Source organism: Eptatretus burgeri, chromosome 8, assembly GCF_056783735.1.
Source record: "Eptatretus burgeri isolate ZD-2024b chromosome 8, Ebu_testis_v1, whole genome shotgun sequence".
NCBI lineage: Eukaryota > Metazoa > Chordata > Myxini > Myxiniformes > Myxinidae > Eptatretus > Eptatretus burgeri.
In genome coordinates, this window is record NC_140968.1 from 25852153 (window position 1) to 25869065 (window position 16913).

At 42.6% G+C, this 16913-nt stretch overlaps 1 protein-coding gene across 3 annotated transcripts in view; it reads right to left on the reverse strand.

Annotated features, from left to right (window-relative positions):
- Nucleotides 1–16913, reverse strand: part of LOC147021361 (BTB/POZ domain-containing protein KCTD1-like) — a 183455-nt gene continuing 166542 nt past the window's right edge. For 2 of the 3 annotated variants that reach the window (XM_085891236.1, XM_085891235.1), the window contains exons 4-5: nt 7866–8171; nt 1–1497 (exon numbers count right to left, since the gene is read on the reverse strand). In XM_085891236.1, the coding sequence (XP_085747362.1) occupies nt 1339–1497; nt 7866–8171 (465 nt within the window). In that variant the 3' untranslated portion in view covers nt 1–1338. Of the gene's footprint in view, nt 1498–7865; nt 8172–14748; nt 15536–16913 lie in introns of those variants that run through there. The other variant, XM_085891234.1, reaches the window with a different exon arrangement.

A 16913-nucleotide genomic window follows, 5' to 3' on the forward strand; every position in this document is an offset into this window, starting at 1 on the left:
TACAACTATGCATTTTTTTGTTTAATAAAAAAAAAAGCAGTGAGGGATCTTGCGCCTAAGGGGGACAGGAGTTGTATTCCAATAGTGAGGATGTGGTAATGATACACAGCAAGGGCAGTGCAGTGGATGAATACCCTGATCCAGGTAGAACGACGCACCTTTGCACAAGTGCAGCTGAAAATATCATCTGAACTCCGCGTGTCATTGTAATTGTTTGCACAGATAATATCCAACTGTTTAATGCATGACAGATTCTTCAAGATCTACACAACAACACAGTGGATTAAGCTTTGTGGAGGTGAAACGGGTGAGGAACCGAGGCCTGTGGTACTAGGTATTACTAGGTTTCCAGGTGCATGTTGTACGTGCTCCAACAGTTCATTTCCTGTGGACCAATTGGTATACACTTGTTTCACCACGCAGATACTCGCTTAAAGGTCATGATACAGTCATATACATATACATATATACAGTATATGATATAATGTCGACTGTGACGTCATCAAATGCATGTTCCGCTTGAAGTGAGAAACAAACAGTCTTGATAACAATGTTATAAAGGGCCAAGTACAAATCGTGCGAGACCTCGGAGATCTTCGAAGCCATGTTTTCTCGTACGTCGTCGCACTGTACATTTCATAAGGAGCCATCTACATATTACAAATGCGAAATAGAGAAACCGCCCCCCCCCCCATCTCTTTTCCCTTTTGTGTTGCTTTCACCCACCCCCTTCCTCCTTCCCATAATACAATTTCTTTTCCAATCTTTCCAACACTCCTATTCTTTTATCCTTCCCCTCCCAGTGTACGTAATATGTGCATGGCCTCCATCTGAGCAACCCAAAACCGAGATGCGTGCACGGCAGGAACTTGAATGTGGAAACGTAACATTACCAACCGTTTCAAAGGAATCTCCCAAGGTTTATAAACTTCAATATTTTCCCATCATCCAAATCGACGGATAACATTTACTTGCAATCTCCAATGGAATTAAAAGGGGGGGTGATAAAACACATGCCACAGGAATGTCCAGCTTCTTCATGTTCGGGTTCTGAAACCCATTGACCTTCAGTTTGAAATGATCACAAATGAAATGGAATGACTGGCATTTGGAGTCGACGGCGAGGTACAGGGAGCAGAGCAAGCAGACAGGAAATACAGCAATATTTATATAAATACACACACTTGTACATGATGGTCACCATAACTTGTGCCCCCCCTCCTTTATTGCCTCACTGCTCGAGTCGAACACCATCGTCGCTCACGCTGACGACCATCGACTTTAGAGAGAGAGAGAGATGGACAGACAGAGGGACAAGCCATGGTGAAACGCACGACCTCAATCGAGCGGTTCTTCTTTGACACGGATGACGGCAGGGTACGGGTGTCCACGCCTCGCTTGCCGGCGGAGCAAATACTCGCTGAACTGTGAAGATTCCAGACCTCCTCCGCACGAGCCCACGATACTGAATCCTCTTTGTAGGAGTCGTTCAAGTACCTGCACATGAGAACAAGACATCAAAACCTGACAATGACTCAAATACCCTCCCAAGAGTTAAAAGGCAGCCCAACGATCTCTGATGACCCATTTAACGTGAGAATCGAACACTCTCACTTGTTTCTGTGATTAAACCCAAGCTCCCTTTTGAAAGGAATCTTTAAAAACATAAAAGATATGGTGACCTTACGAATAAGATGGATCGTTTCCGTGATCCTGTGTTCATGGAATCTCTTCCTTCTACATCTCATGTTGAATGGATTACAGCTTTGCTCAACCACACGAGGCAATAACAAGAGAAAATACTGAATTGTTGATTTTTTTTTTTTTTAAGTTTTACAAGTTGCTTGAATGATGTGTGCAGCAACGACGGAAAGGATGGATGACCCAGTGGATGACGGTGAAACGGTGGCGGCCAGGAAATTCAATCGGAGTGATTAGTCGGAATGGGACTGAAAGAGCGATCGGATGATGCGAGGGCGTTTGAGGCACTGCTAACGAGGCCGTGGGGCATTTACAATGAAGTCGTTACAGAGTCGAAGGAATCTGGGACCATAACGACCAGTGCACGGGAAGGTCGGAGATTTTAACTGAGGGTCTAGAGTCTCGACTCAAGATTCTCGAGGGAGGGTAAAACGGGGGGATTCGGAAACGTCTCAGTCACGCATGGTTACAGCATCATGTTTTAAACAAAATGGACAATTTAAATTAAATTATCAATTAGCCCTTGTATTCAAAATTATGTAGAAAGCTGTTTCAGTAAATTATAGAGTATGGAACAGGGCAATTATTTTGACTTAGGATTATGGAATGCCGTTATCACAAAAAATAAACAACGGGGCAATACCTCTGGGTGCTCACCTGGTCGTGGCTGGGTAAGATAACCAGGCAACCACTGGTAGGCAAGAATGACCCACAAAATATGTAACGGAGAAGAAAGTAAATACCTATGGATTTTTGTTTTTAATGCCGTGAACAAACCTTGGTACATCACGGGTGATAAAGGTTGTGGTCAAGTTTCATCGAAACTATTTGTGTGTGTGTGGTTTCAGAAAAAGAAAGCAAATACATATTTTGGGGGGCAATCCCAGGTGACCCCCTTAGAACCCAATTTTTTTAATGCCATGAACAAACTTCGGTACAAACATGGCGATGAAGGTTGTGGTCAAGTTTCATTGAAATTGTATGTCTAGTCTCGGAGAACAAGTTTAAAGTATTTTCGGATGTACGGACGGACGACGCGTCATCCCATAAGCTCCCCGGGAGTACGTTCCAGGTGAGCTAAAAATGATTGGTCACTATGGCATCTGAAAAACGAATCAGGTGGTCAAAGGATTACTTTTTTTTGTTTCTTCTCATTTTTTGCTCACCTCGAACGTCGTTCCAGGGAGTTTATGGGACGGCGCGTCGTCCGTCAGTCCGTCCGCAAATACTTTAAACTTCTCTGAAACTACAGATAGGATTTTCATGAAACTTTACCACAACATTCATCACCATGTATGTACCAAAGTTTGTTCAAAGCATTAAAAAAAAATTGGGGTCTGAGGGGGTCTCCAGAGGGAGATGACTGTGGGGGGGGGGTTGTTGCCACACCCCCCCCCCCAAAGACATATTTGCTTTCTTCTCATAAATGACACACAATTCCGATGAAACTTCACCAGAACCTTCATTACCGATGGCGTACCAAAGTTTGTTCATGATATTAGAAAAATCGGGGTCTCAATGGGTTTAAAGGGGGTTTGCCCCACAAAATATGTATTCATTTTATTCTCCGAAATTACACACACAATTCCGATGAAACTTCACCACAACCTTCATCACCCGTGATGGAGCAAAGTTTGTTTCATGGCATTTAATTGCAAAAATAATTCCATATTTGTATTTACTTTCTTCTCCGTTACATATTTTGTGGGTCATCCATGCCTACCAGTGGTTTCCTGGTTATCTTATCCAGCCGCTCCCAGGTGAGCGCCAAGGGGTATTGGCTCTATGTTTTTGTTGATGTATTCATAAGTGTAACAGATGGCAGAGGTATACGCACTCACCTTTAAGTTGTCTCGCCTGTGGTTGAATCCCAACCCAGCTATAAAACGTCATCCTGGTGCTCCACATGCACGACGAGGCATCAATGTGTGTTCCGTCCCTCGGATGGAAATTAAACTGGGCGTCCCGTCTGCCGCCATAACTTGGTGGACGTTAAAGATCCCACGATGTATTTTGTGAAGAGTAGGCGAGCTATTGCCAGGCACCATGAACAAATTACAAATTCCTGCCGCTAATTATTCTCACACCTTGCGGGCTCGGTGGGGGACCGTTTTTGGCCTAAGTCTTTCACGAATTGGCTGGCCAGGTCTGTCTGAAGGCAATTTGAGCAGGAATTAGGAAATTTGTTCAGGGTCCTGGGGATAACTCACCTACTGTTTAAAGCATATGCCAAACAAGGTAGGAATAGTAGCTTGACAGTCAGCAAAGTTCATCCCTGGTATGTTAAGCATGTAGCAAATTGGCTAGTATGCTAAGTAATCTGATTAATTTACAGGAGTCATAGGTACATGCCATACACATGTCAGGTTGGTTGTTGTCCAATGAAGTAGTTGTTACATCCGCTCCCGAAGATGGATGGAAGTTATGTTTTCACCCCTGTCTGTTTGTTTGTCTGTGAGCAGGACAAATCACAAAGTTGTGCATGGATTCGGACTAAATGCGGTGGACAGGTTGGGTGTGTAACAAGGACGAAGCGATTCGATTTTGGTGAAAATCTGGATCTGCGAATTTTCAAAGCGATTCCTCACTATTGAGAGATGGGGCCCAAAAACATTGATGTCGCACGATATCTCAAAAAGTTGTGGATGAGTTATGAGCAAACTTTGTGGACGTATTAGGTGACGAGAACAAGCCGATTCGATTTTGGTTCAGGTCCGGACCTAGATCTCGCCTATCAGTGAGATACAAAACGTGAACTGTTCAGCCTGGTGGAGGTATGCACTCTACCGAGTGCCGTTCTCGCTTGTAATTGTTTTGTTGCCATGTGCACTGCTAAAGCCCGACCACATGTTGGCTTTTATAACCTCGGAGCATGCACATGATTGTTAAAGCCGAGAACCGACTAGATTTTCCAACTTACAGAATGTGTACAGCTTCAAGCCTAACCAATGACCACAGGTAGTAATTGATCTTGCTCCAACTAATTGCTTTTAATTGGTGAGCTGCCATGTATATTTGTAATGCTAAAGCCAGACTACGTGTTTTGCAAATTGGTTGCCCGAGTGTCCATTGCTAAAGCTGGATCACCAACCACAATTAGTTACCGTGTGATAGTTACAGTGCACTATTAAAGCGATTAGTAATCTATTGGAATCATGCTTTGCTTTCTTTGACATCGACATAGAGAGATGTGACACAAGTAAATAGACACCTTAAATTTATTAATTTAATCTGTATAACGCAGTTTTACTCGGCGATTTGCACTAATATTCACCTATTTATTTGCAGAAACGAGTTCCTGGGTCTTGTATGACAATTAACCATGCCTCGAACCCAGGGAGCACACAAACTTTGTGATTTTTCAAACAGGACGAATTGTTGGCCAATCGGAAGGTAGAGTCAGCCAGCTGTATTCTTTCAATAGTTGTCACAATAAAAAGTTGCAAGTCTTAGAATTCTAATCCCACAAACATAACAAGCTCCTGTGTGAAGCAGGATTTTTTTTTTTTTGTATACCTTGTCGAGGCTCGTATGAGGGCTAACACACAACGCACAGAAAGGGGGGGGGCATGAGTGGGAAGGACAAAACAGTGGGGAACAGAGACATTTGGAGATCTGTGAAAGGGAGAGGGATGGGACGGGGAACATGGGGAATAGAAGATGGACATTACATGGACTTTCAGGAAGGAGAGCAGGGAATTTGAAGGAGGTGGGCTTGTGTGGATTACCGGGGGGTAGAAAAGATCGAGGATTTGGGTGGAGGAAGATAAGAGGTGGTGGTGAACAGCTGTTTTGAAGAACACACTTTTTTGGAGAGTCGGAACTGCTGATACTTTCAAATCTGGAGTTTACATTTTGTAATTCCGCTTCGTTTAAGAGATTCTCTCGGTTATTCATATGCGCAAATGAAATGAAGCCACGAACGCTGGCGTCTCCGGGCGTTTATAAGCACTGCAATATACACAGCAATTTGAAGCTGTGATGAACAACCATTCAATAATACGACTGAGGAGAGTGGGGGATAAAAAAAAAACAAAAAAACTTAATCGTTAAAAAATTTGTTGCAGCCTGTTCCAAGTCAAGTCATGGTTGAGCAGGGCAAAAAAACATGGTGGGTTCAGACCCCAGCAAGGTTACCCAGGAAATGCCTTAAAACCCGAGACAGCAAGGTGGCCGAGGATCGTGAAGGATATAATTAAATAACGCCGTTAATTAACCCAAACACCAAATTTTCACTCTTGCACTTCCTTGGAGTTTTCTTGGTATGCTTGCAACGTTTCAGGTTGTTCGGTTTTATAGTTTTGGAGTTATGGAGAAGACACACTGATGCACGCACGCACGCACGCACGCACGCACACACACACACACACACACACCCTTTTATTAGTATAGATATACATACTAAAATGGCTCTAACGACCCGAAAGTGACATGACGCTGAACGTCATGTCACTTTTGGGTCAGTAGAGCCTTTTTTGGATTATTGATCACACCCGACCGCAACTCCACCTCCTAACTTGCTCAGTAGAGCAGAGATAATGCGTTTGTGTGGTGTACGACGCTTGGAATTAACAGGTCATACAGCAACGGTCATTCTGGGACTATAACTGTGCCTTGCTGCTTCACCAACTTGGGGGTTTAGTTCACATATACAGTGGGATGCAAAAGTACAAGTGTCGTTGGAAATTTATTAATTGAGACGTGATAACAAAATAAATAATTGTAATATGAAACCAAAAGCACATTTAAGGGATTTCCATGAACTCTTAAGGCTATAACAACACTTATTATAATAGGAAAAATCAAATCGGTCTTGATGTATATTCAATAATCAATGTGACCCCCTTTTGCAATGAAAACTGTTTCAACTCAATTTGGGATTGACTTACTTAGTTTATGGATTATGCTTATGCCTGGTGTTGGCTTAATGGTTAGGGTGGTAGGCTTGGGATCCCAGGATCCTGAGTTAATATCCCACTAAGCTGTTGAATTAATACCAGGTGGGGTTGACTTTGCCTGTCTTCCTTCCGAGGTCGGCAAAATTAGTGCCAGCTTGCTGGTATCCTGTGTCGGAGTGGCGACCTGTCCAGGATTGTGCCCAATAGCCAAGGAGACTGCTGAGGCAGCACCGACGCTCTGCACGGAGTATGGTCCCATTGGATGGATGGATGGATTATGCTCGAGTCAATTTTTTTCCAACAGTGTTGTAATACTGCACTCCAGAGCATAGTCAGACTGCTCGTATAAATTTTTTTTTTTTTATCTTTCTCTCAATTGTACAGTTTTCACCCTTCATTTATGCTATTATGGCAGTGTGTCAGTCAATAATCTTACTGTAATACAGTGAGAGCGTATGTATGTATGTATGTAACCAAAATATGGCGCTCTGGTGGTGTGCGTGCTCACCCAGAAGTGGATGGGAAACTGAAGCTGTAATTAAATTGTAAAGATTTCTGTGCGCCCAAAATTATTTAATTTGAAACCAATTAAATAATGCAACTATCACAGAACATGTTTGTACGAGTTGTTTGGGAAGAAAAGTACATAAGGGCCCGTCTTAAACGGGCCTTTCACCGAGCAACTATAATAGATTAAAGAATATGGATGCACGTCTTCAAAACTTTGACAAATTTGTGTTTGAAATCGCGGAATTGATTTAAGTGGAGTCGTACTTTTTCACCCCAATGTATATGTTGAAAAATATTAAAACGTTGGCATTTCTTCAGCTATGGTGAATGGCTCATTCTTCGAACTTTTTGAACAGCCCTCTGAAGACATGAGTAAGCTGATGTTTCCTAATGTTCTTGTGATCTATGATTTATGCACGAGCTAAACCAGGAGCTCAGATCACTCTAAAATATGAGAACAAACAATTAAATTAATAAAAGAGGAGGCAACAATGTCACAAATCTAAAAGCATTAGGATTGGATTAGACACGCCAAGGTTATTGGGGGGGGGGATGTATCATACTCAAAGGCAGGTACTTCGCTTTGATAGTATGCCGTTCGTACTTCAAATGTCCTTTTGAATGTTAGTATAAAGTTCAAAAGGGATTAGGTGTTCCCAATGTGTGCTGGGAGAAGAACTCCCTCATTGAGACAAAATTTCACATGATAACACATAATCATAATCATCATCATCATTGGTTACACAATAAACGCACCTGCATGGAGTTCAAACGGCAGTAACCATTGAGTGGGAACCGGATGACGTGTGTGGAGTCATGGTTCCAACCGGCATTCACGCTATTACAGATGATGTTCCCAACCTCGGGGAAAACGTCTTCAATAAGCTGCTTGTCCCCACTGACCGTAACGCGTTCCCCAAGGTCCGGAGTCACACGCAGTACAAGGCAGTCACATGGAGCGGCACCACGGGCCGCGTCGTTCTCTTGCCTCCAGCGCTCTAGTTCCTTGAGCATAGGAGTCAGCTGGAAATAGCGCGCCTCTTCGTACAGTTGGTTGAACTCCTACACACAGACCGGTACATATCGTTCAACGAGTGAGAGTCCACCTGGCAAGAAGAACCGACGTTCATGTTATTTCAATGGACCAATCGTTATTGTTACCTCCACCACCGAAGGTGGTTGAAGGCTATGTTTTCATCCCATTTGTCTGTCTGTCTTTCTTTGAACAGGATATTCAGGATTCGGACAAAACTTGTTGGCCAGGTTGGGTATGTGACAAGGATGAATTGATTAGATGTTGGTGAAGATCCGGATCCGGATATGAGACTTTTTAAAGTGATTTGAGAGATGGTTAAGTCAGCTTCACCAAGTCCATTTAGTAGAAACAAAGCAACTTTTCTAATTTCCCACTCACCTGAAGGTCCATTGAAGGTATATAAAAGATACTGAAGGTATATATATATATATATGGTCAGCTGAGCCATTGAGAAGTAAACTGGGCTATCCAACATTACAGCATATACGGTCTAAGAAAAATGGGTTCAAAGTTCAAGTTTCCGTTTACAATTGCATTCGTCTCTCATTGAACAAAGATCAGTGTCAGCCTCAAATTTTTTGTTGAAAACTGCCAAACACCAGAAGTGTACCGTCCTTGAAGCCAAGTTTACTCCGGCTCTTCTATTTATTACGTATGCACAATAAAAGTTAGTGGGGTGGAGGTTCAGGCAGGTGTGTATATGGTGTGTCTTCATTTTTTGACAACTATGGAACTGGTGAGAAAAGGCACTTCAGAAAATGGAAGCAGACCATCAATTGGTAAGTTATGTGACAGTGTTTTGACACGGCAATGATCACATCATCACCCATGGCTATGCTGTGCACTAAACGTGATAATAACAAGGAAATTTGATGCAGGAAGAGGCCATTTGGCCCATTATACCTGCATTACACCAACACCACGTTAAATAAATCCTGCTGTATTAAATAAGGCAATTCCATGTATGTATGTATGTATGTATGTACGTACGTCTACAGAAAAAAAAAAAACAGGGCTGGGCCTGCTCTTCATTTTTTGTATACGTGTTGGTAGTACCCAGGGTCAGGTCATGGGTGCAACCCCCCCTCCCCCACTCCCCTCTCTGTGTTGATGACTTGCCAATGCTCCCAAAGGGAGCGAGTGCTTCTAGTTAAATAAATTTGTCAAGTTAATGTGTGTGGCAGGCTCAGGGACATCACCATGGTGTTTAAAATTTTTAAAACTAGTACGTGCCCATAAAAAAAAATCATAAATAAATATTCAAGCGCGAGCAACAAACAACAACCACACAGGCCGTTTCTTCGCTCTCGCGTGCCCGTACGTGCGTGGCCCGGAAGTTCGCATATTATTCGCATTTACGATTATTCGCAATTTAGTTTTAATACCCAATTATTCAATTAGCGCCAACGTATTTTACCTTTTCGCAATGTCGTGGCAAGGAAAAACAAAAGAAGAGAAGGAGAGAGAAAAAAAATTTACTTCATGGTTCGGAGCATACCAGCACTCTGACGTTACCGAAATTTATACACCGTCTAATATGAAAATGATCATAACTTGGGGCATTGTGTTTATCTATAAATGCGCATAAGAAATCGAGAAATTATTAGAATACACGAAGTCATCATTATCCGGAAGTCCGTTCGTTGTAACCTGTAATGGCGAACCTGGCTGAGCTTCCCTTCCCCATCAGCCACGCCCACGCAACAACGTGTCTTGTCATTGGTTTGGTAAATAAATGGCCATAACTTGGGAAGCACTTGTCCGATTAATATCAAACCTTGAAAAGGCACATCCTCAGGTCCCCAGCAATATATCTGGCAAGTTTCAATTAAATCGGACCAGCGGTTGTCGAGAAACAGCGGGGACACACACACACACACACACACACACACACACACACACACACACACACACACACACACACACACACACACACACACACACACACACACACACACACACACACACACACTGCTGGAATTATAGATAGATGAACAAATAAATAAAGGATTTTGTGTTTTTATGTAATTATTATTAGGGGGGGGGTTACAAAGTGGGGGCAAATTACAATCACAGCTTATGAATGCTGCACATATGAGATTTACACACCTACGATTGCTCCACAGCATCATTAGGTGTGCTTTTATAATACTCATGTTTCACAGAGCTGAAACACTGCTTCACAAAACAATTGTGTTTTTTTTTAATTGTTATAAAGGTCATATCAAGCACAAATCGTATCACATTACCAACCATTTACATGGATCTCAGGAATGACTCCAGACATTCAGAAAATGAGATGTGGAAATCTCTCATGTATGTTAAATTCATGCATTGTGTGGAGGGCAGTGTTAATGATGGTGAGGGGAGAGGGTTGGTCTGGAGGTGGGAGGGGGGTAGAGGTAGTGTCATGTTTCATCAATCTACGTTTATTTATCATGACACATTTAGCCTCACAGATTCCCAAAGGGATGGAGAGGCGATTGTAATTGGTCTGTATTGAATGTGTTATACTTTTGTGCAGATCTACTCTAATCCTTCATTCTCAGATCTACTGTAATCTATATACCACCCCCATATAGCCCAGAGGCTCTGCATTGTTAACTGCTCATTCTTGGTACTATATTTAGGGAAGGTGTGAGATTATTAAATTATGTGCTGCTGATTAACAAATATTTTGTTTCGTAAATGTTTTCCCGGTAATTTTTTTTCCCATCAACAAATCTCATGGTTTTCTCTGTATTCCAAATAAATACAGTACTTTCTGTTGGACCTAAGATTTGGAAATTTCATAGGATACTTTGGCAGTGATATTAACTTGTGGAGAATATACCATCAGAGATGGGGAATCCCCCGCCATTGAATGAAAAAGGTCATACATATTCCAGATAATGAGGAAGGTGAATTGGAAACAAGACACCATTTGGTCATCATCTCGAAAAAGTTCCCCAGGGGTGAGGAACGTAGTAACCAAAAATAATTGAAACTAGAACGGGCACTCGGTAGAGCGCATACCTTCGCCACCGCAACTTTTTTCCAGGCACATTTGAAAAACGTCATTTTAAAACGTCCATGACGTCACAACCGTCAGTCCGATTGACGTCAAATTTGGTGTGTAACCTCTTGAAGGCAGTCCAACAAAATGGAATGATAAACACTGAAAAATTAAAAAGTTGAAAAATGACGTCATCTTTTGACGTCATTTTGACGCACTTCCGGGGATGTCACGTCCAATCGGGGACTACCATTCTGAAAGCTCGTAGTTCACTGAACGTTTTAACGTTGGTTTCATGTCAATAGCTCTATTAGATCTGAAGCTATGCCTACAAGTATGTTTTGACCTTGAGTGTGACCTTGACCTTGACTACAGAGTTAATTGGCAAAACCTGTACATCAATAAACAGATATTTTGGTACTGATCCTAATGCCTGGATTTGGGAGACTTTGCTTTATAAATTATATAGATATTTGAATGTAAAATATCAGGACATTTTAGCCACAATTGAAAAACGTCATGTTCAAACGTCAATGACGTCATAACGGTCAGTCCGATCGAAGTCAAATTTGGTGTGTGACGTCCTTAAGGAAAGTCCTACAAAACGGAATGATCAAAACTGATGAGATCGAAAATTGAAAATTTACGTCATCTTGTGACGTCATTTAGACGCACTTCCGATGATGTTACGTCAAATCCGACACTACATATCCGAAAGGTATCTCGTCATGGAACAATATGGCGGTGGTTGCATGTCGATAGCTGTATTATGAAGGAAGTTATGCTCAAGAGTGTTTTTGACCTTTTCATGACCTTGACCTTTGACCCGATCGCTCCCAAAATCTTATCAAATCGTCTTTGGATACTCACGAATCATCCCACCAAATTTCATGCAATTCGGTTTAATACTTTCTGAGTTATGCGAATAACAAACAAACACACATTCACAAATAAATAAATACACAGTGACCAAAACATAACCTTTCGCAGAATGCGAAGGTAATCAGATAAGCGGTTTTCCATTTATTACAAAAAACATTTTTTTGAAGATGGCCGCCCCAGTCAGCCATCTTGGATCCGGCCATGCCCAAAATCAATAGGGTTCTTCCTTTTCAGGTGGAACATGTGTGACCCAAATTTCAAATCGATATGGCGAACAGTTTATGAGTTATCGCACTCACAGCTATAAATGTTGACGCCCGGACGGACGGACAGCCGGACGACCTGGGTGACAACAATATCCCCCTTCCGCCACGCGGCGGGGGATAAAAAACAACATTCTGTAGTTGAGGAGGTAGAGGGGTGTATGGGAGAAGGAGGGGCAAAGGGGGGCTTAAGTTTACACTTTAGAAACAGTCTGCCCCGACAAGTAATGAATTGTGGAACTCGGACCTTTCAATCGTGAATATTGTACTGTAAATCAAAATAATTACAATTTATGAAATTAACCGGAAGAGATCAACACCAATCAATGTCCTGTAGATAAAGGAAATAATAATAACCATTGTGATGTACCAGATTACAAGGCCATCCATCATTAAGTTTTGATTGTTAATAAGAAGTGAAAATATTCATCGTGTGTGTGTGTGTGTGTGTGTGTGTGTGTGTGTGTGTGTGTGTGTGTGTGTGTGTGTGTGTGTGTGTGTGTGTGTGTGTGTGTGTGTGTGTGTGTGTCATAACTTACTTAAATCTACAAAACAAGGAAGAATCATAACTAGCCGGGAGGCGACGATGGTTCGCGGGAATTATTGAACAATGCCACGATAGGTACAATTGAGTCTGAGGAAGCCCTAATTGACAAAATTGATCTCTCTTGATCTTAATTGACATCTGTTCCATCAAAATTGACCAAATTAAATCGGATTTTTTTATATGTTGTACTTATGGACATGACGCACAGCTTTTAGGAAATGAAATTGCGAGAAAAAAATCGAGAAAAAAAATGAATAAAAAGTTCAAGTGGGCGTGGCTCCGCCCACAAGGGGCGTGGGACGCCCCTCGTACAAAAACACACCTAGACCATGACATCTAGCGTGTGTCCAAATTTCATCAAGATCGCATCAAATGTCATGGAGCTATGCTCTGGAGAGAGTCACAAACAGACAGACGAGCCGGTTGGCGACATGGGTGGTCGCTAAATAATTGCATACTAGTCATACAGTTTTTGACGGATCGGGCTGAAATTTTTTGACAAAGAGGTTGATTATAGTGCGCATAAAAGCGCGGAAGCCGATTTTTGATTTTCGAAAAATATATATATAAATATTTTTCTGATTTTTTTTTTCAAAAATTTCAGTCCCGTTGATAGGCAACGGTGGCGTCCACAGCAACGGTGCTCAAAAGCATACAACTCGATCCTGGTATGAACCTACCAGTCAAGTTTCATCAAAATCGGTTGACTCCTCTGGCCTCCAGAGCTGTCCATTACATACATACAGACAGATGGAAAACCTGAGAATAACGGTAGTCTAGCGACCACCCAACAGACAGACACAGACAACGAAAATAGTGGTCACTGCTGGTGCCCGGGAACCAACAACGAAAATAGTGGTCACTGATGGCGCCTGCGAACCAACAGGGGTAACATGGGGAAAAAAACTTTCAAAGAAAATAATCAATTTCATACTCGTTAAAAATATGACTCGCCAGGAGGCGACGATGGTTCACGGGCATTATTGAACAATGCCACGATAGGTACAATTGAGTTAGTGGAAGCTTTTGAGGAAGCCCTACCAAAAAACCTCTTCCGTCAAAATTGACCAAATCAAATCGGATTTTTTATATGTTGTACTTATGGACATTACGCACAGCTTATAGGAAATGAAATTGCGAGGAAAAAAAAACTTAAAGTGGGCGTGGGACGTCCCTCATACAAAAAGACACAACTGGACCATGATATCTAGCTTGTGTTCAAGTTTCATCAAGATCGCATCAAAAGTCATGGAGCTATGCTCTGGAGAGAGTCACAGACAGAGAGACACACAGACACACAGACACAACGAATATAGTGGTCACTGCTGGCGCCCGCGAACCAATACAATCGAGTCCCACGAGACCAAACAGATGTCTTCTGCTGTTTAAATATCTTAACAAATATACACCTTCCCATGATCAATGGATAATTTGTTTTACACCAAAAAAACATATTGAACATCGTTTAGTAAGTCAAATATTATGTATGTAGTACGTGAAAAGCACGGATTGGAACGTCATGACACGCTATGGGACGGTCTTGTTATCAAATAAGGAGAGGATCGCAAGCATGAGGAAGCAACTACACAATAAAAATGACAATTTGACAAAACAAATTCATGAATCCCAGCAAACAATCATGGAAATTACTTGGGAATGGGCAACCAATTCCTCACTTAAGGTTGTTTCGTTATATCGCTCATACAATCCATCCACCCATCGGGACCATACTCTGTGCAGAGCGTTGGTGCTGCCGAAGCAGTCTCCTTGGCTATTGGGCACAATCCTGGACAGGTCGCCACTCTAACACAGGATATATATATATATATATATATATATATATATATATATATATATATATATATATATATATATAATATTTGCGAATTCGCGCTCGCCGGCGTGCGATCGGCCACGTAACTCGAATCGTGACACGTCGCCCACCGGACGGACAATTCAGTCGTGACCCTCCGGGAACTACCGCCCGGAGCCAGTCACGGGTGGGGGTTTAACCTCACCACGATCGTGCCAATTGCCCACCCGCGCAGGATAGGGTTGCTCGCCAAATTCGACCTACCTAAGTACCTGCGCGAGTGGTCGACCGGGCGATCGTACCACGCCACAGGCCGACTCCGGACACGAACCGCTTAAGCGGTTCGTTCCGTATTACAGGGATAACCGAGCGGAGTTATCGTCAGCCTCGACGGTTCCGATTAATTACCGGGCGTTTTAAACCCACTATCAATCCCTTACGTGATGCAAGATGGAGATTCAATACAAGGAAAAGACGAAGCGAAACGGGAAAACAGTTCACACAATGCACTTTATTTACACACACACAGACAAGCATGTATTCACAGCCATACAGTCAAAACAGATGCAACGAAAGCAAAAACACGATGCAGAGCTACAACCGAATAAAAGGGGGCAATTATTTACACACGGCAACACTTACACAGTTTCTACGTCACGGACTGGCGCCACCCACAGACATTTACACAAAACCCCAAAAGAAAAGGAAGTCGCGACTTCCCTGGGCGCGTCGTCCCCTCCTCCCACGACCGTCGGCGTGGTCGCGCCTGGCCCCGACTCCTCTCGCGGTCTGCGAGCTCGTGCCGCTCCTCCCGTCCGTGCCTCCGTGGACAGGCCGCCCGCCAAACCGCGAGCACAGGACGAGAACGAGCCAAGACCCAGCCTCCACAGCTGCCAGAGCAGACGAGTGCAGAGGAAGAGGAAGAGCCAGTGAGGAAGAAGGAACGCGAAGCCAGGACCACGACGAGAGAAGAGGGAGTGAGATTCACGAGGAAGAGAAAAAGGAAAAAGAAGCAGCCCCAGAAGACGCGAACCCTCCTCGTCCGTTCCTTTTGTAGCGCGGGGCCCTGCCCTTCGCTCCGCCCCGTTTCTCGGCTCCACCTTTCTTCGAGGTGTTTCCAGACAGCTCTCGAAGGGGGGCGTGCCCCCACTCCGACCGCCTCACGCCGTGCATCCACCAATCGGGAGCGAGCTGCCCCACCCTCCCCTTCACACCCAACGAGGTGGGGGGGATTCAGGCGGGAACATCAGGCGGGGAAAAATGGCGGGAAAACCCCACAAGCGTTGTTGGCTTTTTCCTCCCGCGGAGATCGTGACCGCACGGTGCTCGTTGAATGGCGAGTGGCGAAGATGTGGTAGCGTAGTTGTGGAAGGTGGCGTTGTGTAGTGAATGGCGTGATCGTTGAGATGTTGGTTATGGCGATGTTCGTTGTTGTCTTTGCACCAAATTAATAATAGCCAAAGAAAAATGACTAACTGAAGGATCGCAGCCCGAATGGATCACATAAATTCCCTCTATAAAACGGGTTTGGGCTAACTACACATGGACTCATTGATATATCTCACCTGAGGACTCTTTATGGTGTAATGCGAATTTCCACAACCGTAACACTATATACACACACACACATATATATATGTATGTATGTATATATATATATATATATATATATATATATATATATATATATATATATATATATATATATATATATATATATATATGTATGTATGTATGTATGTATGTATGTATGTATGTATATATATATATATATATATATATATATGTATGTATGTATATATATGTATATATATATATATATATATGTATGTGTATGTATACATATGTATATATGTATGTATGTATATATATGTATGTATGTATATATATATATATATATATATATATATATATATATATATATATATATATATATATATATATATATTGTTACGAATCTGGAAGCCATGAGCACTCAACATACAGGTCCTATAGCTCAGTTATTTTGATAAGTAAATGTGGATAGATAGCTCCCTTTCCCTTGTTTAATGGGTAATTAAATGTACATGCGATGAGTTATTTTTATAGATAGGATTCTTACACTTCTAACAACGCCATCTTCACTTCCATCCTGATGCCATAACGCTCGCGGCATTCTTCGTGCACTCGCCAGCAAGTGCGCGTGGGAGGAGCCTAACATAGGCATGGCGTCCCTCCCAGCCAATCGGCAAGGAGCGGGCGTCTCACCCGCCCCGTTTCTGACTCGGC